A 22,748-nucleotide genomic window follows, 5' to 3' on the forward strand; every position below is an offset into this window, starting at 1 on the left:
TTAAAGATGTTATAGGTGACAGAGTTGATCATGCAGACAGTCGGTCTTAAAGGTGCACCCTGTTTATGTATTTTCGGTAAACTATACAGACTTGGTGTAGTCGATAGCCTTGTCTTGTTCTAACTGCTTCAGACAGTCTATTACCCTATTCCTGCAGCCACTCCCTGGATCTTGTTTCAGGGGCTCATAAGTATTTTCATCACTGAGTAGTGACAAGATCTTCTCATAATAGTCTTTCTGGTTTAGCAATACTCTGCACCTACCCTTGTCTGCCGGAAGGATGATAATGTTGTTGTCATCACTAAGTGATGTGAGTGCCTTCCTCTCTTTTTTAAATTTTTTTTTTTTTTAAATCTGCTGAACCATCTCCAATTTTAAATCTGCAGCAATGCTTGAACATGAAATGTAATTTGGCAGCTACACTAAAGACAGTTTAAGCATTGGGTAATTAAAATATTTAAAAAATTAAGTATTCCTTTAAAATCCATTATTTGAACACACATGAATTTTTAAAAAAAACTTCTCATTGCAAAATGCAACTTGTGGCAATTTCTGAATTGTTGATAGTTATATCTCACAATAATACAAAATAAAACATGGAGATTACGAAAATTATGAAAATTCTATTTTCATTCAACTTTGTACCAGAAAAATAAAATTATCAGCAGTTTAATCTGAAAAGAAACAAATTTTGGAGTATCCACATTTACTTGCATAATAACTGAGAAAAAAATTGTTAAATATGAGCATTTGTTTCATCTTCAATACCTTCCCGACCTACTGCCCCAGAGCTGTCTTATAATTCAGGTTAGGTTTAAAACACATACATGTTTGTGGCTAAGAATTTCATGTTAAAAATATTTTCTTTTTGCATTTTGGGGAAATATTCACCTGGTAAAATGTAATGTAAAATGTAATGAAGACAAAACCAATTTTTTTAAATAGATATATTTCTAAACGTGCTATTGACATGACATGACATGACCAGATGTCTGTAACACTCTAATCCATACATGCAAAGAAATCAGATCATATATGTCCATAAATTATGTGTAATAATAAGAAATGACACAGATAGAAAGTCGTGACACCGGCTGAAATCACCAGCTAATGGCATTGGTTACAGAAAAATTTCTAAACAACTTAAGGTCCCAGTGAGCACTTTTGGAGAGTTGTCTAAGAGGCAGGACCAGTTGAAGAGAGCTACAGAAAGACTTGAAATCAGCAGGTACTATTTAAAAGAAAACAATAAGTAGTGCACTCAACCAACATGGCCAGTATGCACGCTCACCATTCAAGTATTCATTGCTGAAGAAAAAACATGTTGAAGCATGCTTAAAGGTTCTGAACAACATTTAGGCAAGCCTGTGAAATACTGAGAGTACAGTCTGGTCAGAAAGAGACCAAAATTAAACTCTTTGGATTGTAAGGTAGATCCTACAATAATACATACAGAGAAGAACCCAATCATATGACCCTCTACAAGTAAGCACTTTGGCAACAGTGGGAAAGAAAAACTCCTTTTTAACAGGAAGAAACCTCCAGCAGAAGCAGACTCAGGGAGGGGTGGACATCTGTCCTGACCGATTAGGTGAGAGAAGGAAGACAGGACAAAAGACATGCTGTGGAAGAGAGCCAGAGATTAATAACAAGTATGATTCCATGCAGAGAGGTCTATTGACATATAGTAAGGGAGAAAGGTGACAATACAATAAAGTGCTCCTTGAAAGCACAGGTTCAGAGGAAGGTCGCGCGCTGGACGGATCAATCGGTGGCCGCGTTACAGGACGCACTCGATGACGCAGACTGGGGCATGTTCAGAAACAGCTCCGACGATGACGTCAACGTGTTTACGGAAGCGGTTGTGGGATTCATCGGGAAACTAGCGGATGATACCGTGGAGACAAAGACTATCACAACGTTTCCCAACCAGAAGCCGTGGGTGGATAAAACCATTCACGACGCTCTGAGATCCCGCACCGCTGCCTACAACACGGGACTCATGACGGGGGACATGGACCCATACAAAGCCGCGTCATATAACGTGCGGAGGGCGGTGAAAGAGGCGAAGCAGCGCTACGGGAGGAAACTAGAGTCACAACTCCAACAGAGTGACTCTAGGAGCCTGTGGCGGGGACTAAGGACAATAACGGACTATAAAGCACCAACAACCGGTATGACGAACGCGGCCGTGACTCTGGCAGACGAGCTGAACACTTTCTATGCTCGCTTCGAGGCTGCAGCTAAGGTCTCCAACAATGCCAGTGTTAGCGGCGCTAACGGCTGCAGACAGGAAGATACTGCCAGCACCGGAAACGTGCTCGTCATCTCCGAGCATGAAGTAAGGAGAGCCTTCAAGAGAGTGAACACCAGGAAAGCAGCAGGACCAGACGGCATCCCAGGTCGTATCCTAAGAGACTGCGCATACCAGCTAGCTCCTGTGTTCACTGAGATATTCAACATCTCTTTATCTCACTCGGTGATCCCCACATGCTTCAAAGAGTCCATCATTGTTCCTGTCCCGAAGAAACCCCACCCTGCTTCTCTCAATGACTATCGCCCTGTAGCCCTCACCTCAGTAGTGATGAAGTGCTTTGAACGCCTGGTCAGAGACTTCATCATTTCTTCACTACCAGACACACTGGACCCACTACAGTTCGCTTACCGTCCAAATCGTTCCACAGACGATGCCATCTCTCATCTCCTCCACACATCACTCACTCACTTGGACACTAGAAGGGGGAATTATGTTAAAATGCTCTTCATAGACTACAGCTCTGCATTTAATACCATAATTCCCTCCACACTCACCACCAAGCTGGAGCATCTGGGACTCAGCTCATCTATGTGTCAGTGGATCTCCAACTTCCTAACTGGCAGACCACAGGCAGTAAGGATGGGCGGACATGTCTCAGCCTCCACCACTCTCAACACTGGAGCCCCCCAGGGGTGTGTTCTGAGCCCCCTGCTGTACTCTTTGTACACATATGACTGTGTGGCCACTACCAGCTCCACCACCATCATCAAGTTTGCTGACGACACCGTCGTGGTGGGCCTGATCTCTGATAACAACGAGACGGCCTACGTGAAGGAGATTAGGAATCTGGAGAACTGGTGCCAGAGGAACAACCTCCTTCTAAACGTCAGTAAGACAAAGGAGCTGATAGTGGACTTCAGCACTAAGCAGGAGAGGAACTACCAGACCCCCGTCATCAACGAGTGCCCAGTGGAGAGAGTGGACAGCTTCAAATACCTCGGAGTTCACATCACGCAGGACCTGTCATGGTCCTGTCACATCAACACCGTGGTGAAAAAGGCCCGACAGCGTCTCTACCACCTCAGACGCTTGAGAGACTTCCAACTGCCCTCCAAGGTGCTCAGGAACTTTTACTCGTGCACCATAGAGAGCATCCTGGCGGGAAACATCTTAACCTGGTTCGGGAACAGCACCATGCAGGACAGACGAGCTCTACAGAGGGTTGTGCGATCAGCTGAGCGCACCATCCGCTCCGAGCTCCCTGAGTGGGAGCTGCTGTTATTGTGTATATATTTATTTAGATTTAGATTTCTTCATACATTCTTATATAGTTCTATATTGTGTATTGTGTATTTTGTTGTACAGTTATTTTATTTTCAACTTTAATTTATATATTTTATCTTATTCTTCCCAGTTAAATTTACCCTTCATTCTAATTTGTGTTGTACAGTTATTTCATTTTTAACCTTAATTTATATTTTATTCCTTCCTAGTTAAATTTACCCTTTTTAATTTTTCATATTTATTTACTATCTTATTCATAGCCTTTCCTTTTTTGTTTTCTTTAGGTCACGAGCAGTTGTCCAAGCATTTCACTACATATCGTACTGTGTATGACTGTGTACGTGACAAATAAAATTTGAATTTGAATTTGAATTTGAATTTGAAAATGTGATGTTCTATGACTGGTTAGTAAGAGTAGAAAAGTGTTATATAAATAAAATTACATACCATGTATCTCCAAAAATTATGATTTTTTTTTCCAGTGAATTGAAGCATCTAGTTTTTCTTTCTAGGTTAGGATAATTAACCTGTTAACCATTTAAAATTGTTGTTTATTGCTGACATAACCTCTTCCTCTTATTCACCAGGTGATCACTATAGGCAGGCACGTGAAAGGATATCACTATATCATCGCAAACTTGGTGAGTCATTTTCCAGTCTTTAAATGAGGCTGACCAAGTATATTTATGTATGTACTGCAGGCCATTTATGTATGACTGTTTAACAATAACGACGGTTTACATAACTCAGTTTAGATTAGGATCTAATAACAGGTTTACACTTAGTAACTGGGATCCTAAAGCAGGCAGTCACATTTAGACATGCTGTGAGAAGACTACCTTTTGCTTGCACTACTGCAATTTATATAATAGAGCAGTAGTTGCTGAGTATACTAGTCATAACTCATTCCATATCTCGTTTCTCTATTGGCATGCGGACTAGATTGCTTTTGTGACTATTCTCAGTGTCATTCAACAGTATTTTTAGATGTTGCTGATTCTGGCCTTATGTTTAACACCTTTGCTCTAAGTAAATCTCTGAAAAATTGCTGGAGGCACATCATTTGCTCTGCATGAGATCTTAGCAGAGAAGAAAATAGTGTTTGCATATTAGTATTAAATAAACTTTTTGTAAATTTCAGTAATTGTATATTTTGTTGATCTTGTTCCAGGGTTTTGTGGATGGTGACCTCTCTAAAATCCAGTATGGAGGTGCAAATGTGTCTGGCTTTCAGATTGTAGATTTTGATGATCCTGTGGTGGCAAAGTTTGATCAGCGATGGGAGGCTTTGGAAGAAAAGGAGTATCCTGGAGCTGATATAAGGATTAGAGTAAGATTTGGACATCCAACAATCTTTTTTTTGTTTAATTTAGTGGAGTTTTAGTTATTTCAGCAAAAGTTATATGCTATAAGAAATGGATTAAGATTGCCGGGAGATGGTCTAAGAATCAGGCCAGCAAAAATGTATTCTAATATCAAGTAATCTTTAGTATAATACATAAACAAGTATAATACATACAGCTTGAGTTAATCAAAGTGAGTTGTACATGACTTAGGTGTGCATTAAAATTAAAAGTCACACCTGTAGCACTTCTAGGGAATTCTAGAAGATTTCAGGCTAGACTGAGGCATATATGAAAATGATCAATGGGTTTGAGAGCTTCTTTGCCTTCTTTTTAGCTGGCAAATAAAATACTGCACCACATTCAACATAAAAAATGTCAGCTTGGAGGCTCGTTAGTTCATGCCATATGTAGTCTGTACTATGACAAGGGATGAAACCTTGTCATAGTTTCATCCCTTGAATTCTAACCTATGTTAGAAAGATCTGGCTGATGCTTGATGAGTGGTCCCTTGCTATATCGTGGTTCACCATTTGCAGTCTCGCTGTTTCGCATATTTTTTTTTTTGTGTTTGCAATTTTGCATGCTTTTTTTTAATATCAGTCAATCTTGCGCCGTGTCTCCTGACAGTACAGAATGCGTTCAGCTTGTCAAATTTCCATAAATCTTCAATCGCTGTCAGTGTGACTCTGAAGTGCTGTACTGTATGTTTCTAAGTTTTCTCCCCAACAAACACAACAATGTCGACGATACGTCGTCACCTGCAGGTGCCTTTTGCCTTTCAAACTGATCCAATCACCTGAAATTTCGTGTTAATTCTATGAGATTCACAGTCAACATCAGACATTTTGACATAGGTTAGAATTCCTTAAGAGACAGCTCCCTGGTTGGACACCTGGCCAGTTGGTCCCTTGCAGCATTGCCTTTATTGCAACTGTTAAATGAAGTAAAATGTCCCCAAACTATATTTTTTGCCATTATTTTTGTCCTTCAGTATACTTCAGCCCTCACCTATGATGCAGTCCATGTGATGACTGAGGCATTCCGATTCCTGCACAAGCAAAGAATAGATATAAGTCGTCGTGGCAACAGTGGGGACTGTCTAGCTAATCCAGCAGTGCCCTGGGCGCAAGGGGTGGAAATTGAGCGTGCCCTCAAACAGGTAAAAAGGATTTGAATGTCTTTAGTTTGAATGCACAAAGAAGAAATCATAAAAGCTAGGTGTAAGAGTTTAGATCAGAGATGTTGTTGAAAAATCTTGCTGTCTTTTATTTGGTTACTTGTCAAAAGCTATTAAAATTTAATGTTTGAAAATATAATTGAAAATATAATCATTTGAAAATTGTTCTAGCAACACAATCAGTCATTTGTTTGAGTGGGAGTAGTGTGTGGTGAAGGTACCAGTGAAGATGACCAAAAGTAGGGTTTCCCTTTGTTAACTTATCCTACTATAGCCACCAGGTGTGCATGAGGTGTGGGTGTGCATGAGATCCAGAAAGTGCCTATTTTCATTTTAATTTTTGTAATTTAATTGACTGAATTTCATTCTTAAGCTGTGCCATTAATAATTCAAATAATGTGTATGCAGGTGCATGTAGATGGTTTAACAGGGAATATACAGTTTGACCAGTACGGGAAAAGGATCAACTATTCGGTGACAATCATGGAGCTTAGGAACAATGGACCTATTAAGGTAACTAAAACATCAGGTTGCCATAATATGTATCATTAGAACACATTTTCTAGCTTGTATGTGCAAGATATTTGCATAACCTTACTTGTGTCTGTTCACAGATTGGGTATTGGAATGAGGTGGATAAGATGGTTCTGACAAAGTCAGACCTTTACCCAAATGACACAATGGGAATGGAAAATAAGACTGTCATCGTTACAACGATACTGGTAACCCATGAATAAAGTTACAATTGACCATGTCAGTCAATGTCAAACGTTTTCTGTCTTCTATTCTCTAATAGTGCAGTAGTAAAGATGATCCAAAATGTGAAAAAATAGCATGAAATTTTGAAGAGGCTGTCTGTCTCCTGATTCCAAACTGGGATCTTGTTCCACAGAAGAGGGGCATGAATGCTGTAGGCTCTGCCTTGCATTCTACTTTTAAATACGCTAGGAACCACAAGTACATCAGCAGTCTGAGAGTGAAGTGCTGTATTGGAATAGTATGGTACTATGAGGTCTTTAAGATAAAATGGGACCAGATTATTCAAGCCTTGTATGATACAGACATTACAGATGTACACATGGAAATCTGCCGAAAGCATTCAGCAGTGTTGGGACTAACGCGTTATTAAGTAACGCGTTTGTTACGAACTTGCATGTCCATGTGTTTGTTTGTGCAGGTGTTGCGTCTTACAGTAACTACGTTATTATTGTGGTAACGAGCTCGGTAACTAGTTATTATGCCAAAACCGGGAACGCGTTACTCGTTACTGGAATTTAGATAGGCTCGTTATTCGTTACTTTGTGTGGTGGCTATCGCGGAGCTTCCACAGATTCAATAACATTAGCAAGTGGTGGAAGCCAGCAGGTGGATGAAGGAAAAGGGAGGCAAGAGGAGAGACTCAAAGCGGCCGCTGGTCCGAGAGTGTCAGGTGAACTGAACTTCAGGTAAGAAGTTATAAATAAAATAAGATAAAACAAGTTCAACATCATTAACATCATAGCACCCGCCCAGCTGTATAGAAATTCCGTCATGCTAGCTAGTACGCAGTACGAGTTATTGTAACTGACTGTAAAAAGTCAGCATAATGAAAATAAACTCCACCTAAACTTGGTTTATATCTGACCCAGATAGACTGCAGCTCATAACTTCTTACCTGAAGTTCAATTCACCGCCTCGGGTCTCTGCTCCTCCTGCCTTTCCGTCATCCACCTGCCAGCGTGTTGCATCTGCTGGCCTCCACCACTTGCTAATGTTACTGAATCTGTGGAAGCTCCGCAATAACCACCACCAAACAACTGAGTTATTTTTACACATCTCCCAGCATCTGGCCAATCCACCACCTTTCAGTGTTTATACCGTTACGGGAAAAAAACGAAAAAAAACAAAACAAAAACCATCGGCCCATAAAAACGAAAAATCACCATCAGCCCACCAGAAATGCCCGGTATGCCCGATGGCCAGTCCAGCTATGGCTACACCCGCAGAAACACACATATACACACACACCCTGCCTACACATACAACATGTGGAACATAGACATGACAGCATCGTGCAGAAGACACACACATCAAATAATAGAAATAATAGTCCACACTGCTCACGGACCCTGAGTCCCCGGAGCCGGGTCCGTGACAGATCTTTTAATTTTTAAAGGGAGAATATTCTATAACAACCTCACAAAAGAGGGAGGTTCTCCCTCTTCTCTTTCTCCCCTCCCCTCCCCTCATTCTCTATAGCAAAAGTTATTTTATTACAATTGTCATGTTTATTCAACACTATACTTCAGTTTGCATAATACCAACATGATTTCTTATCATGTTAAAAAGAAATATGTGGTTTCCCTCTATCATTCTATGTATTTTTCATTTCTGATTACTTCTTTTTGTCCAAAAATCTGTTTTTCTTGTCTTCTCTTTTTAACACCTGTTAAGATCTGCAGTCACATTACATTTAAAACGACTTTTTCTGGTTGTTTATGATTAAAAAAAAAAAAAACCTTTCTATTTCTCTGTCTTTCTGCCTACTCTACTCACACCCAGACAATTGTTTAGTCTAACTCCTTACACACACACACACAGAGCTCAAGGTCACATCTGCACAGAAAACAAATTCTTAACATTAGAATTATTTCATTGTAATGATTATGTTCTTATTCACCTTAAATTAAATTATTCAGCTTGTTAATTCTTGATTATGTTTTGATCAGGTTTCTGATTTGATTGCAGCAGGAATAACTGCCCATTGAAAGTGCATACATAAAACTCTGTCGCTCTGTGTTACATTATAACACCCACAAAGGCTGGAGTTACTAAATTAATTTACTTAATTTCTGGTTGGAGCTGAGCTGAGGGATCTCAGTCTTCTTGATACAGTCGAATGAAATGTTGTATCTCTGTATATTGTGACCAAATGGTACCATAAATAATCGAAAAAAGGATAGGTCCCCTGGGGGACTCCACAGTTCAGTCCAGACTACACAGACCTGCGGTCACCAATGGAAACAAAAAACTTACAGTTTGTCTAAACCACCACAGAGATGTCCCAGACACCGTCCCAGTGCTGCAGCCAGAATTTGATGTCCTGTTGTATGAAATGCTGAACTTATGTGAGGTAGTGCAAGACTAGAACATTCACCATACAAGCAGTTTTTAAGATGTAATTTGTAACCTAATACACAGTCATAGTATTGTGATGCTGACTGAATTTCTTTCAAGGATGTTGTTTTTAAGAAGCTGAAGACAATCTTCTCTAAGAGTTTTGCTGTAAAATGTTACTTTGAGATTGGTCTGTACATTTTTTACACAGCATCAAGATTTTGCATGATCTCACAACAACAAAGTGAGATCTAATTTAAGAGATGGTCCACTGTGTTACAAACAGTGCCATGGGTTTAGATCCAGGGTTTTGAGTTTTGGAGATGTTTAGGGGATTCTAGTTAGCATTTTTAATAATCTTGCATTTTATTTCAGTATTCTGTATTATTTAGTGTTCTTTTCATCTACTAATTGGAAGACTGTTGGTTGATTCATGGCTGCTGCATGCCAAACATCCTTGGGCAAGATACTACTCTGAGCACTCATTCACTCATTTACACAAGCACCTATTTTATGCCTTTAAGTGCTTTCTATCTATACTCACACACATTCATACTCCAGTCTACTGTATTGTTAACATTTCAATGTGTTTGTGTATATAGGAAGCACCGTATGTGATGCTAAAGAAGAATGCTGAATTGTTTCAAGACAATGACCGTTATGAAGGTACGTTACATCAGGTACTATATGTCTATATGATACTCATAAAAAATGTTTGAAAAGTTATTTACAGTACAGTAAAACGTTTTATTTGTTATTTAAACCAAAAAATCTAGACCAAAATTGTCATATCAGTATTCTGTATTGAGACTGACTGAAACTGGACGTTCAGTACAGAATCCCAAAAGGTTGATTCTGTCCATGTGGACATAGTGTTTTCAGTGGGAGAAAGTGTCACTTGGATGAGTGATGAAGCATTTATCTAAATGACAACACTACGTCCACATGGACAGAATCAACCTTTGGGATTTCCTTGCCTGGATGATGGCGCATGCATTAAGACGTAAAGTAAAGTAGAGCCAAGTCCTACATCCAAGATGGCGCCGGAGTGCATGGCTCGCCGTCCATGGCTGTCGGATCCACTTTTGCTCTGCGTGTTTATATTGTTTTTGTCACTTTTATTGAACAACGCTGACTCTCTACTGATCTACAATCGTGAAACTCTCTTAAATATTCGACTTGCCACAGAGAAACTGGTAAGGACTAGCGCTGATGGACAGGACTTTTTCCCACCTCCGCTACTCTCTGGAGTACCGGCTCACCTAGGCTACACCCCTACCCCATCTCATAAGAAGCGCTTTAAACGTCGGAGAAAACGCAGCGGGCTGTTAGTGAAATTGAAATCATATTTAGGTTTTTCATCTGGCAGAGACAGAACAGTTTCCCAATGCACTCTGGCGGAAATCCGACCTTTGCACTGGCGTTTCATCCCCCGTTGCTTCCTGGAACCTATTGCCACCTAGCTGGTACCTGTTGTCGGCTCGGCTGAGGAGATCCTGCGTCCCCGCCTTCTCTTACCTCGTCTTCGCTGCGGTGGAGTAAATCCGCAGAATCCATTGAAACAGGTTTCTTGGATGGCTGTCACCGCAATGATGGACCCTACCCGGATTGCTCTGGGTAACGCTAAGTTGTTAGCAAATAAAACGTTCATATTGAAGGATTTCTTCACTTCTCATAATCTGGATTTCCTCTGTGTGACAGAAACCTGGCTAAGTGACGGTGAGTTAAGCGCTTTCTCGGAACTATTACCGCCAGACTGTTCCTATTTTAACTCACCGAGGACTACGGCCGAGGTTGAGGAGTGGCAACAGTTTACAAAAACATTTTGATTTCTCACCTAGAACATCATGTTGGAATTAGAGGCACTGCCTTGGAGTGGTTCAAGTCATACCTGTCTGACAGAAGTTTCTCTGTCTCACTTGGTAAATTTTATTCATCTTCCGCCCCCCTCCCATGTGGTGTACCCCAAGGATCCATCCTTGGGCCCCTTCTTTTTAGCATGTATTTACTTCCCCTTGGCCATATTATTAAAAAACATAAAATTCCATATCATTTTTATGCAGACGACTGTCAAATTTATTTACCCCTGAAACACAATGACCCTAACCCCCTCAGGCCTATTTTAGAATGTCTTAAAGATATCAGAGCATGGCTGGCTCTGAATTTTTTTAATTTTAATGAAAAGAAGACAGAGGTCATTATATTTGGGCCGAGTGGCCCTGGTGTGCCTCCATCTGACTTGGGTCCTCTCACTTCCTGTGTGAAACCAATTGTTTCCAACCTTGGAGTAACAATTGACACAGCTCTTAAAATGGACAAACAAATAAATACAGTGGTGAGAAATAGCTTTTTTCAGTTGAGGCAGCTTTCTAAAGTCAAACCTTTTATTTCTTTTTATGACTTCGAGAGAGTTTTACACGCATTTGTGCCCACTCGCCTTGATTATTGTAATGCGCTTTATATTGGTATTGATCAGGTTTCACAATCACGCTTGCAAATGGTCCAGAATACTGCTGCTCACCTGCTGACAAGGACACGCAAACGTGAGCACATTACCCCAAGCTGATCTACAATACGGCAGCAGTGATCAGTGAGATGCTTGGCTACAAGTTGAACAGCCACAAGGGGCAGTACCCTCCATGGAGAAGGAGGCTAGAGGGCAAGATCAAAGTAGCACGGAGGGAGGTTAGCCAACTAACGGAGTTGCAGAAAGGTGCGACAAAGAAGGTGCATAAGAAATACAGCAAGCTGTCCATACCTGAGGCCTTGGAAACTGCCAAGCAAAGACTCACAGCCTTGGCCAGCCGCTTGAGGAGGTACACCAGAGAGACAGAAGGCAGGAGAATAAACCAGCTGTTCTCCACAGAACCAGCAAAGGTGTACTCTCAGTGGCAAGGGAACAATAATAAGAGAACAGCACCACCAAGGCTGGAGATCGAGCAATACTGGAAGAGCATATGGGAGAAGGATGCAACCCATAACGGCAATGCTCAGTGGCTAGTGGATCTGAGGGCAGACCACAGCGACCTCCCTGAACAGGGTCCAGTAACCATCACAGTGGCAGATATCCAAGAAAGGGTCTCCAGTATGAAGAGTTGGACAGCACCAGGGCCCGACATGGTTCACGCCTACTGGCTAAAGAAGCTGACTGCACTCCACGAGCGTCTGGCAGCACAAAAGAACCAGCTGCTAGTTAACGAGAGACACCCGGAATGGCTAACCGAAGGTCGGACGGTCCTGATCCCCAAGGACCCCAAGAAGGGACCGGTCCCCTCCAACTACCGACCAATAACCTGCCTCAGTACTACATGGAAGCTCCTGTCAGGCATCATATCGGCTAAGATGAACAGGCACATGGGTCAATACATGAGTGGGACACAGAAAGGAATTGGCAAGAATACCAGAGGCGCAAAACACCAGCTACTGGTAGACAGAACAATCAGCCGAGACTGCAAGACCAGACTGACCAACCTGTGCACTGCCTGGATTGATTACAAGAAGGCCTATGACTCGATGCCCCACAGCTGGATACTGGATGCCTAGAATTGTACAAGATCAATGGGACCCTAAGAGCCTTCATCAGGAACTCAATGGGGATGTGGCGTACAACACTAGAGGCCAACTCCAAGCCCATAGCACAAGTCACCATCAAGTGCGGGATCTACCAAGGAGATGCTCTGTCCCCACTGCTGTTCTGCATAGGCCTGAACCCCCTCAGTGAGATCATTAACAAGACTGGCTACGGATACCGACTATGGAACGGAGCAGTTGTCAGCCACCTCCTGTACATGGATGACATCAAGCTGTATGCCAAGAGTGAACGAGACATCGATTCACTGATCCACACTACCAGGCTATACAGCAATGACATTGGAATGTCGTTCGGACTGGAGAAGTGTAGTCGGATGGTAACAAAGAGAGGGAAGGTAGTCAGAACTGAGGGGATTGAACTACCAGAAGGCAACATTGCAGACATAGAGGACAGTTACAAGTACCTGGGGATCCCGCAGGCAAATGGGAACCATGAAGAGGCCGCTAGAAAGGCTGCAACCACCAAGTACCTGCAGAGGGTCAGGCAAGTCCTGAGGAGTCAGCTGAATGGTAAGAACAAGATCCGGGCCATCAACACGTACGCCCTGCCCGTGATCAGGTACCCTGCTGGGGTAATAGGCTGGCCAAAGGAGGAGATAGAAGCCACTGACATAAAGACAAGAAAGCTCCTTACCATGCATGGAGGGTTTCACCCCAAGTCCAGCACCCTGAGGCTGTATGCTAAGCGGAAGGAAGGGGGCCAGGGACTGGTGAGTGTCAGCACCACAGTCCAGGATGAGACAACGAACATCCAAGAATACATTGGGAAGATGGCCCCAACTGACCGAGTGCTCAGTGAATACCTCAGGCAGCAGAAACCCAAGAAAGAGGAGGGAGACGAGGAACCATCATGGAAGGACAGGCCCCTGCACGGTATGTACCACCGGCAGATAGAGGAGGTGGCTGATATCCAGAAATCCTACCAGTGGCTGGACAAAGCTGGACTGAAAGACAGCACAGAGGCACTAATCATGGCAGCACAAGAACAAGCTCGGAGTACAAGATCCATAGAAGCTGGGGTCTATCACACCAGGCAAGACCCCAGGTGCAGGCTGTGTAAAGATGCCCCAGAGACAATCCAGCACATAACAGCAGGGTGCAAGATGCTAGCAGGCAAGGCATACATGGAACGCCATAACCAAGTGGCCGGCATAGTGTACAGGAACATCTGTGCCGAGTATAACCTGGAAGTCCCGAGGTCAAAATGGGAGATGCCCCCAAGGGTGGTGGAGAATGACCGAGCTAAGATCCTGTGGGACTTCCAGATACAGACGGACAAAATGGTGGTGGCTAACCAACCGGACATAGTGGTGGTAGACAAACAGAAGAAGACGGTCGTAGTGATCGATGTAGCGGTTCCGAATGACAGCAATATCAGGAAGAAGGAACACGAGAAGCTGGAGAAATACCAAGGGCTCAGAGAAGAGCTCGAGAGGATGTGGAGGGTGAAGGTAATGGTGGTCCCCGTGGTAATCGGAGCACTAGGTGCGGTGACTCCCAAGCTAGGCGAGTGGCTCCAGCAGATCCCGGGAATAACATCGGAGATCTCTGTCCAGAAGAGCGCAGTCCTGGGAACAGCTAAGATACTGCGTAGGACCCTCAAGCTCCCAGGCCTCTGGTAGAGGACCCGAGCTTGAAGGATAAACCGCCCGCAGGGGCGTGCTGGGTGGTTTTTTTTTTTGTTTATATATATTAAAATGCTATATAAATAAAGTTGGATTGGATTTATAGATTACATACAAATGCTACTGCCACCATTTAAAGTAGCACCATGTGAGTGGCAACCAGTGTGTATAGCATTCTGCATATAAAACCTTTCATTATTCATTCCTCTACTTGAAGTATTAATGAAAATAATTTGTTGTTTGAAGTATGTGCCATGAAGATAGCTCAATGATACCACAATAGCATATGTTTTTCCTTACTTTTAAAACTTTTTCAAGACACATAAGGTGCCGTTAATTTAGAGTAAATTTGATATTAAGATATGTGATATTCAATTACACACTACTCTTGTATCTCATATAAGCGACTTTGTTGTTTGGCTGTTTGTACTGATGCAAGGTTACTGTGTCGACCTGGCTGCGGAGATTGCAAAGCACTGTGGGATACGCTACCAGCTGAGGATTGTGGGAGATGGCAAATATGGAGCAAGAGATGCTGAAACCAAAATCTGGAATGGTATGGTTGGAGAGCTGGTATATGGGGTAAGACTTTACACAGGCACAATAAACAGCAGAATGTTTTATTTAACTTGAGCATGAGACAAATTAAATATTGGTGGTAGTGCAAAACAAAAATGGTGTGTGAAAACCATGTTCAAAGCAAAGTTTATAAATATTACTTAAGACATGGAATAGAAATTGTTAAGTACTAGATTTTATCTCTGCTGAGCCTCTCTCTTAGAATTGCATGAGCACATTTAACCAAATGCCTGGAAATTTGTGGACATCAACCAACTGCAGCTGCACGTCCTGCAGTGTGAATGACACTTTAAACTTGAAATTTTCTTTACTTTTAATTAGATTAAATTGGTATTAATAGTAATTAATAACATTCATTAAAGATCTGAGTAACTGACCAAACACTCCGATCATTTAAGTTAGAGGAGGCAGTCTGAAAAATCTGGAAAATTAAGCTTTATGTAGCACCAGTTCAGAAAATTCCCTCATATAAGATTAGCTGATTGTTGGGGTTTCATCTCTAACACTGTGTAATAACTTTAGTAATTTAGTGAGTTACAACGTATTTTTCAACAAATTCATTACATGAGATTCTTGGATGAGACTCAAATAACCATTTAATACCATCCAATCCCCCATTTTATAGATAAAATGGAGAGGATGGGGTGGATTCCAGCTTCATCGCCCAGATTTATTGTTTTGTTCCTGTTCACACTATATTCTTATCTTTTGTAACAAGAACCCAGACCAACAGACAGTTCCCTACTCTCCCCTCCATTCAAAATAGGCTATTGGGTCATGAAGTTGTCCCGAATTCTTTGATGTTGGGTTGAGAACAAACAACCAATACTCAGAGCAGGTCTAGTCAATCCACAATTATTTATTTAGCTTGCATGCAAGGGAGATGTACACAATACCACCTTCCGTGTAGTTCTCAAAGAGGAAGCACTTTGATACACAGTTTTATATGTCAGGGTTCACGCCCCTTCGTGCATAAGCAGATAACATAACATGCATCAGTTACAGTTAGTGACAGCTAGACACGATTCCTTTTTTGGTGATCTTCTACAATTACTCAGAAATCTATCTTAACTGCCTTTCACCCCCACCTGTTTCCTGTTGTTCTCGTTATGAGTCTTATAATAGTAAATGACACATCCTGAGTCCATCCTGTTCTGACTGTCGCTGTGCAAGCACGTATGCAATTACAATCAAAGCACTTCTGGTAATACCCTATGATCTAGCACATTTTATTAGCGGCTGGGTTAATATGGCCTTTGCTGAAATACTGCTTCATGATATATTTTCAACAATTCCCCCTTTTGACCTTCGAAAGAAGGTCACCATACTTCTGATGCTGCTACTCCCCTAGGCACCCCTATTGCATCCATATATGTTAAAAACCCCACAAATAAGTCAAACAAGTAAGTGTACGTCCAGAACAGCACCTTGCATCTACACTGGGCTGTGAGCTGCCTTGCCCTGTTTCCTGAGACCCTTACCCCCTTTTTACCCAGCATAATAGTACAAACCCGCTCTTGCCCACGGGCCAATTTATGTCATGTTTACCCCTGGAGGCATTCCCTTGGGCTGGATACACCACCGTACACCAGTCCGCTGGGATCTCTCCTACGTCATACTTCTGACTTCCCTTGCTGCTCACTGTAAAATCAAAACAGGTATAGTTAGCGTTTCTTCGGGTAAAAGGTCCCGGAGTAGTTTTATTATCAATTGGTGGAATTGCACTTCTGGTTATTATAAGCACACAACCAAATCCCCGCGTGTCATTTGAATAGACAGGGCCAGGTTCGGTGAACAGGTGTGGGCGGGTGGCTACGCACGCCACACAGTCTGACACCTTTTGTTCCTTTATATTTTGAATTAGCCAATCTAACCCCAGGTTGATATTTCTATACCCAGTATCTGTCAGTTCTCTTAGTTGTCGCGCTTTCCCTCTCTGGACAGTCTGTCCCCCTTTAACGGCTGGACCAAATGTGGGATGACCACTGTGTTCGGGCAATTAACATAACATAAAAATCACACAAACTATTAGTAAAGCTAATACTCTCAGACCTCCCATTACTTTTCAGCTTCCACCTTTGTGCTCAAACTAGAAACTCTGTCTAAAGGGCTTTTGACCTTCTTTACATTTAAACAACTAATCTTCTGGGACGGGCAATTCTCTGTGCTCTTCTCCTCTTCTTACTTTAACCTCATGGGTGGACCACCATGAGGTCTTTTTCCACAGACCGGGGGATTATTCTGCCCCCTTTTTGAGGTCTGGGTGTTTCTCTGACTCAGCCAAGTCAGGGCTTCTGGCCTTCTTAGTCTGGTCCTTCTGGATTTCCGCCAACCCCTTCGTGGTTATTGCTGTGGTTCTGGAATCCTCTCGAGGTGACCAGTAGGAGCCCAAACGGCATGACCCTTGACCTCAATCACTGACTGGGCCATCTGCTATGCCTGGAATGATGTGTGCTTCTCGCTGGTTCTCTAGGAAAAAATCTGGAGCTCTAGGAACTTATGGTCCATTATAATCTTAAATTTTACCTGTACTTGAATTGTTAATCACACAAATCACCATTAAGTCATAGGAAAAAAAATCATAGAAACTATTGTTTCAGGCATGTGGCCCCTGGTGCATGCCTCTAAAGTCTTCTTTGTGCATGTTCCAGTATTCTACAGGTACTTTCTCCTTCAGTCCAGAGATATGGATGTAAAGTTAGGTGAACGTCCTTACAGTGTGTAGAATTAAACACTATATGATTGTATAGTTAAATGTGGCTTGTAGGCTAGAATCACTTATGTGATCACAACGACTGCCAAAGCGCTGTAGTAGCAGCAGCTCTTCCAAGTCCATGAAGCAATCACATTGTCCCTGTCACTGTGTCTCTACTTTCCAACAGAAAGCAGATATAGCTATTGCTCCCCTGACAATCACTCTTGTCCGTGAAGAGGTGATAGATTTCTCCAAACCCTTCATGTCTTTGGGAATCTCCATCATGATTAAAAAGCCGCAAAAATCCAAACCAGGTGTTTTCTCCTTTCTGGACCCACTGGCCTATGAAATCTGGATGTGCATTGTCTTTGCCTACATAGGAGTTAGTGTTGTTCTCTTTCTGGTAAGTAAGCCTGCTATTATGAATTTGCATGCTTTGTTGAAATCCTCTTTTAGGTGCTATCCTGTTTTCATAAGTATCAGTGCCTAATATGGTTATGTTAAAAGAAGGCATAAATACTATGTTTGAAATAAGTGACATAATACCTACTGACACTTATTGAGACTAATGTATTATGTCTCAAAAAGTGTAGTTCAAGTTTGAAGCCCAACCTTCCTTGCCTCAACTTTAGGGTTAATTTAATAGAAAACTAGAAACTTGCTTCGATTCAGAAAGATTTTATATTTATGATCAATTGATTACATGTAATCTGATTTAACAACGAGGAGGTACACTACAGAGGAGCAGTTTAGTTAAAAATGTGTCATTTCTTAAAGAGCAATTGTGTCTTTTTATGGCAGTATAGTTAGACAGAAGCTCCTCTTCACAGCCTAGGCACCTACTTTGTGGCTGGGCTCTTTGAAACAGTGGAAAAAATGAAATGCCTTGTTTTTTGCAAACTTTTAGAAAACCCTGTTATAACAATCTATGTAATTTGTGTATTTCTGTTGACATTCTAATGCTTTGCTGCTGTAGGTATCCAGGTTCAGCCCTTATGAATGGACGCTTGAGGAGCCAGAAGATGGAGCCTTGCCATTAACCACTGAATCCACCAATGAGTTTGGGATCTTTAATTCTCTTTGGTTTTCTTTGGGTGCTTTCATGCGGCAGGGTTGTGACATCTCACCAAGGTTGGTATGCCCTTGACATTTCATAGTCATATACGGTATTAGCTCCCGATGTTGTAATCAGTATATTATATTAATATACATTCACTGCCTCGTTAATCAGGAACTGAATATTAATACTAATTAAGGGCTGTAAAACAGGCACAGTTCTTATCATAGACTGAATGAGATAAAAGTGCATTAGAAACTCTGTTCATGCTACAATTGTTCTGTTCTACTTCAACCCTAATATTTTTACACTGACTTGGTATAGCATCATGTTTGTAATGTTAACTATGGCCATGAAGAGATGTATGTGGTCATTGTTAAACTGTCCAGTTTGGGTGAGGCTGTTGCCACTATGGCATTGCTGCTGTAGCTAGCTGTGTTGGGCAAGTCACTGTAGTCTGTCAGCTGAAAATATTTTCTTTATCCACAATGACCAGTCAAAAGTTTGGACACACCTTCTCATTTAATGTTGTTTCTCTGCTCCATATATTTTGCTCCATCAAATATATGGAGCAAAATATATGGAATTATGTAGCAGTATTTTGGATTCCTGAAAGTAGCCACACTTTGCTTTGTTCACAGTGCTGAAAACATTTGGCCTTTTCTCAATGAGCTTCATGATGTAGCCACCTGAAATGGTTTCACCTCACAGGTGTGCCTGTCAGGGTTCAGTGGTGGAATTCCTTGCCTTCTTAATGGAGTTGAGACCATCAGTTGTGTTGAGCAGATGTCAGGTTGGTACACAGCTGACAGCTCTATTTGACAGCTATTCAAATTCATATTATGGCAAGAACCAATCAGCTAAGTAGAAATGACAGCTAAGAGAATTATCAGTCCATCATTACTTTTAGAACTTTTAGAACCAAGAAGGAGACCTAAAACCCAAAGGAAATGGTTTCGGATGGAATGGACCGCCGAGTAAAGGTAAACAGGCCAACAAGTGCTCAGCATCTCTGGAAACTCCTTCAAGATGCTTGGAAAACCATTTCAAGTGACGACCTCATGAAACTCATCAAGAGAATGCCAACAGTGTGTAAAGCAGTAATCAAAGCAAAGGCTGTTACGAAGAATCTTAAATATGAAACATGGTTTGAGTTATTTCACACTTTTTATTACACAATTCCATGTGTGTTCATTTACAGTTTTGATGCCTTCAGTAAGAATCTACAATGTGTCAAATCATAACAACAAGTGCCTCAAGATGTAATTGAATGAATTTGCCATGAGTCCTAGAACAGTTTAATTTGATTCATGTGTTTATGTGGGCAGGTCTCTTTCAGGACGTATAGTTGGTGGGGTGTGGTGGTTTTTCACTCTGATCATTATCTCATCATACACTGCTAACCTGGCTGCCTTCCTCACGGTGGAGAGGATGGTGTCTCCCATTGAGAGTGCTGAAGATTTGGCTAAGCAGACGGAGATAGCATATGGAACACTGGACTCTGGATCCACCAAGGAGTTTTTCAGGGTAAGGACTTTTAGTATCAGCTGGACAATAGGAAGAGCCTGCTTCAGCACTTCCACGCACCTAGAGTGTTTATGAAATTTATTGTTTCAAATGGGAATCCTTAGATGACAAAATATGATGATTGTAGTCTCGCAACTTAATCCAAAATTTCCGATAGATCTTTCCTTGGAGTTCAACTGAATCATGTCCTGAAACCTGTCCTCTTTATAAGCTGAAAGATATATTTGTCCCCAAAACAAAATTTTGTCATTTAAAAGAAAACTTGAATTCAAGTCAGCATGGTTTCAGGCCCTTTGTATGTTAATTTTTTGTATGTCACATTCATTTAACTTAGTTTCACATAGTGGTTCAACGGCACACAACTGAGTTAGATGTGGGATGAAGTGAGCAGCTTTAGAGAATCTATCAACGACGGTGAGAATGACACTCTTTCCAGAGGAGCTGGGGAGACCAGTAACAAAATCAAGGGAGATGTGAGACCAAGGCCGGTGAAGTGTTGTGAGCGAGTGGAGCTGACCTAGGGGGTGCTTAGTGGATGGCTTGTTGTGAGCGCAAACGGCACAGGCTGACACATATTCCTTTACGTCCTTTATTAGAAATTTCCATCAGAAATGTCGTCTAAGGAGTTGTATTGTTCTACTCACGCCAGGGTGGCACGAAAATCGTGCAGTGTGAATCCAATGAATGACCGCCCCATGGGCGGTAGCGGGGACGAAGCGCCGCCCAGGTGGCCCGGTACCTGGGTTGGGGTCCCCTGCGAGGGCCTGGCAGATAGTCTCCTCAATGTCCCAGATGAGAGCGCCTAAAACGCAGGCAGGGGGCAGGACAGTGGCGGGAGAGGATGCTTCAGTGTCCAAGGAACACTGACAGAAGAGCGCGTCAGGCTTGACATTCTGTGACCCTGGGCGATAGGAGAGAGTGAAGTCAAAGTGAGTGAAGAATGGAGACCAGTGGGCTTGCCATGAGTTTAATCTTTTGGCCGTTCTGAGGTAAGTTAAATTTTTATGGTCTGTCCATATGAGGAAAGGCTGTTCCGCCCCCTCCAGCCAGTGGCGCCATTCTTCTAAGGCAAGTTTTATAGCCAGGAGCTCCCTGTCGCCAATGTCATAGTTTCTCTCCGTGGGGGTGAGTCGGCATGAGGAGTAGGCGCATGGCTGGAGCTTACCTTGTGGCCCGGACCACTGGGAGAGAACTGCCCCAACTTCGGTGTCGGACGCATCAACATCCACGATAAACTGCTTTTTTTTTTGTGTGTGTGTGTCCTGTCTGGCACTGTAGCAATCAGAATTATTGTCTGAAGGCCAAGAAAAATGCCCAACAGATTTACTTTCCCAAGTGGGCCTTTTGCTATACTGGTCATCTTGATTGTCATAGTTTATTTGATCTTTATTAGTTATTTTTATATTTTTATTAGTTATTGTAATCAGGCCAGACTGGACCCGATGACGGGAAAGAAAAACAAGAAGAACAGTTGAGAAGAAAGTTAACAGAAGGAGAGGGAAAGAAAAAGGAGAAAAGAGATAGTGAGAAAAGACTGCTTCATCACCTTTGTCTTTTTTTTTCTCTTTTTCTTTTCCTGGATCACCTGTTGAGAAAGAAAAAAGAAAACAAGCAGAAGGAAACTAGAGCAATAGAATAAACAACATCATGATGATCTATGGCAATATAACAGTAAATACTAAATGTTAAACATTATTGTGTAAGATCGACAGCGCACAGTGCGCTTTAAGGTCGTAGCCAATAAGGGTATAGTTTTTTGTGTATGAGCACCCGTCTGTACACCTGTGAGCATGAATGCGCTTGTTTTTAAAAGGTTCCTACATGTTCCTACATATCTGTTAGAGGGTGTGGGGAGCCACAGCCCCGTCCACCAGGGCATGAAGCAGGTATAGAGGAGATCAAAACTCCAGACATCCGGAGGCACTCAGAACACAAGAAACCAAGGAAGACCAAGAGAGGGGCAGCCGCGCCACTATCCCAGAAAGAGCTGAGGAGAGTCCCAGATGAGGGGTCACTCAGCAGCCGCGGAGCATAAGCAGTGACGTGCCCAGGGAGCGCCGGCAGCCAGCTGCGCCAGAGTGACCGAGGCCGAGGGCACCCCACCCCCGAAGTGGCCCGAGCGAGCCCCAGGCTCCAGGCCCCGATAAGCAGCCACCAAGGAGTGAGCCGGTGTGACGCCCATCCCCGGACACAAAGACCCACCAACGCACCGATGTCTGTGGGCGTCTGCCACTGGCAGGGGAAGTGGTGGTGGGAGATAGGCCTCCATACCTTGGAGGGCCTGAGATGTCCCTAGAGAGGTGGCGTCTGATACCCGACCTGACATATGGACACAGACATACAGGCACATATGTCAGGCACTCACCCAACGTGGAGACAGCCACCCGCCCACAACCCCGGCAACACACCAACCAGGGCCCCAGCCCGGAGACGGAGTACCCCCACAACCCCACGCCCGTCCCGGACCCACCCCGGGGCAGCCAGGCTACCAGGTCAGTAACCCACGTCCGTCAG

The 22,748-nt window shown here is 42.7% G+C and overlaps 1 protein-coding gene across 5 annotated transcripts in view; it reads left to right on the top strand.

The window, feature by feature from the left end:
• Positions 1-22,748, top strand: part of LOC146706903 (glutamate receptor 2-like) — a 111,240-nt gene that overhangs the window by 23,861 nt on the left and 64,631 nt on the right. For all 5 annotated transcript variants that reach the window (XM_085458196.1, XM_085458195.1, XM_085458193.1 and 2 more), the window contains exons 6-15: positions 4,129-4,182; positions 4,713-4,871; positions 5,879-6,046; positions 6,473-6,577; positions 6,679-6,786; positions 9,763-9,826; positions 14,816-14,958; positions 17,838-18,053; positions 18,627-18,781; positions 20,036-20,234. In XM_085458196.1, coding sequence (XP_085314322.1) covers positions 4,129-4,182; positions 4,713-4,871; positions 5,879-6,046; positions 6,473-6,577; positions 6,679-6,786; positions 9,763-9,826; positions 14,816-14,958; positions 17,838-18,053; positions 18,627-18,781; positions 20,036-20,234 — 1,371 coding nt within the window. The remainder of the gene's footprint in view (positions 1-4,128; positions 4,183-4,712; positions 4,872-5,878; positions 6,047-6,472; positions 6,578-6,678; positions 6,787-9,762; positions 9,827-14,815; positions 14,959-17,837; positions 18,054-18,626; positions 18,782-20,035; positions 20,235-22,748) is intronic.

Source organism: Copadichromis virginalis, linkage group LG6 (genome assembly GCF_057382275.1).
Source record: "Copadichromis virginalis isolate Kocher_CV1m ecotype Utaka linkage group LG6, C_Virginalis_male_GT1.1, whole genome shotgun sequence".
In the NCBI taxonomy this organism is placed as follows: Eukaryota; Metazoa; Chordata; class Actinopteri; order Cichliformes; family Cichlidae; genus Copadichromis; species Copadichromis virginalis.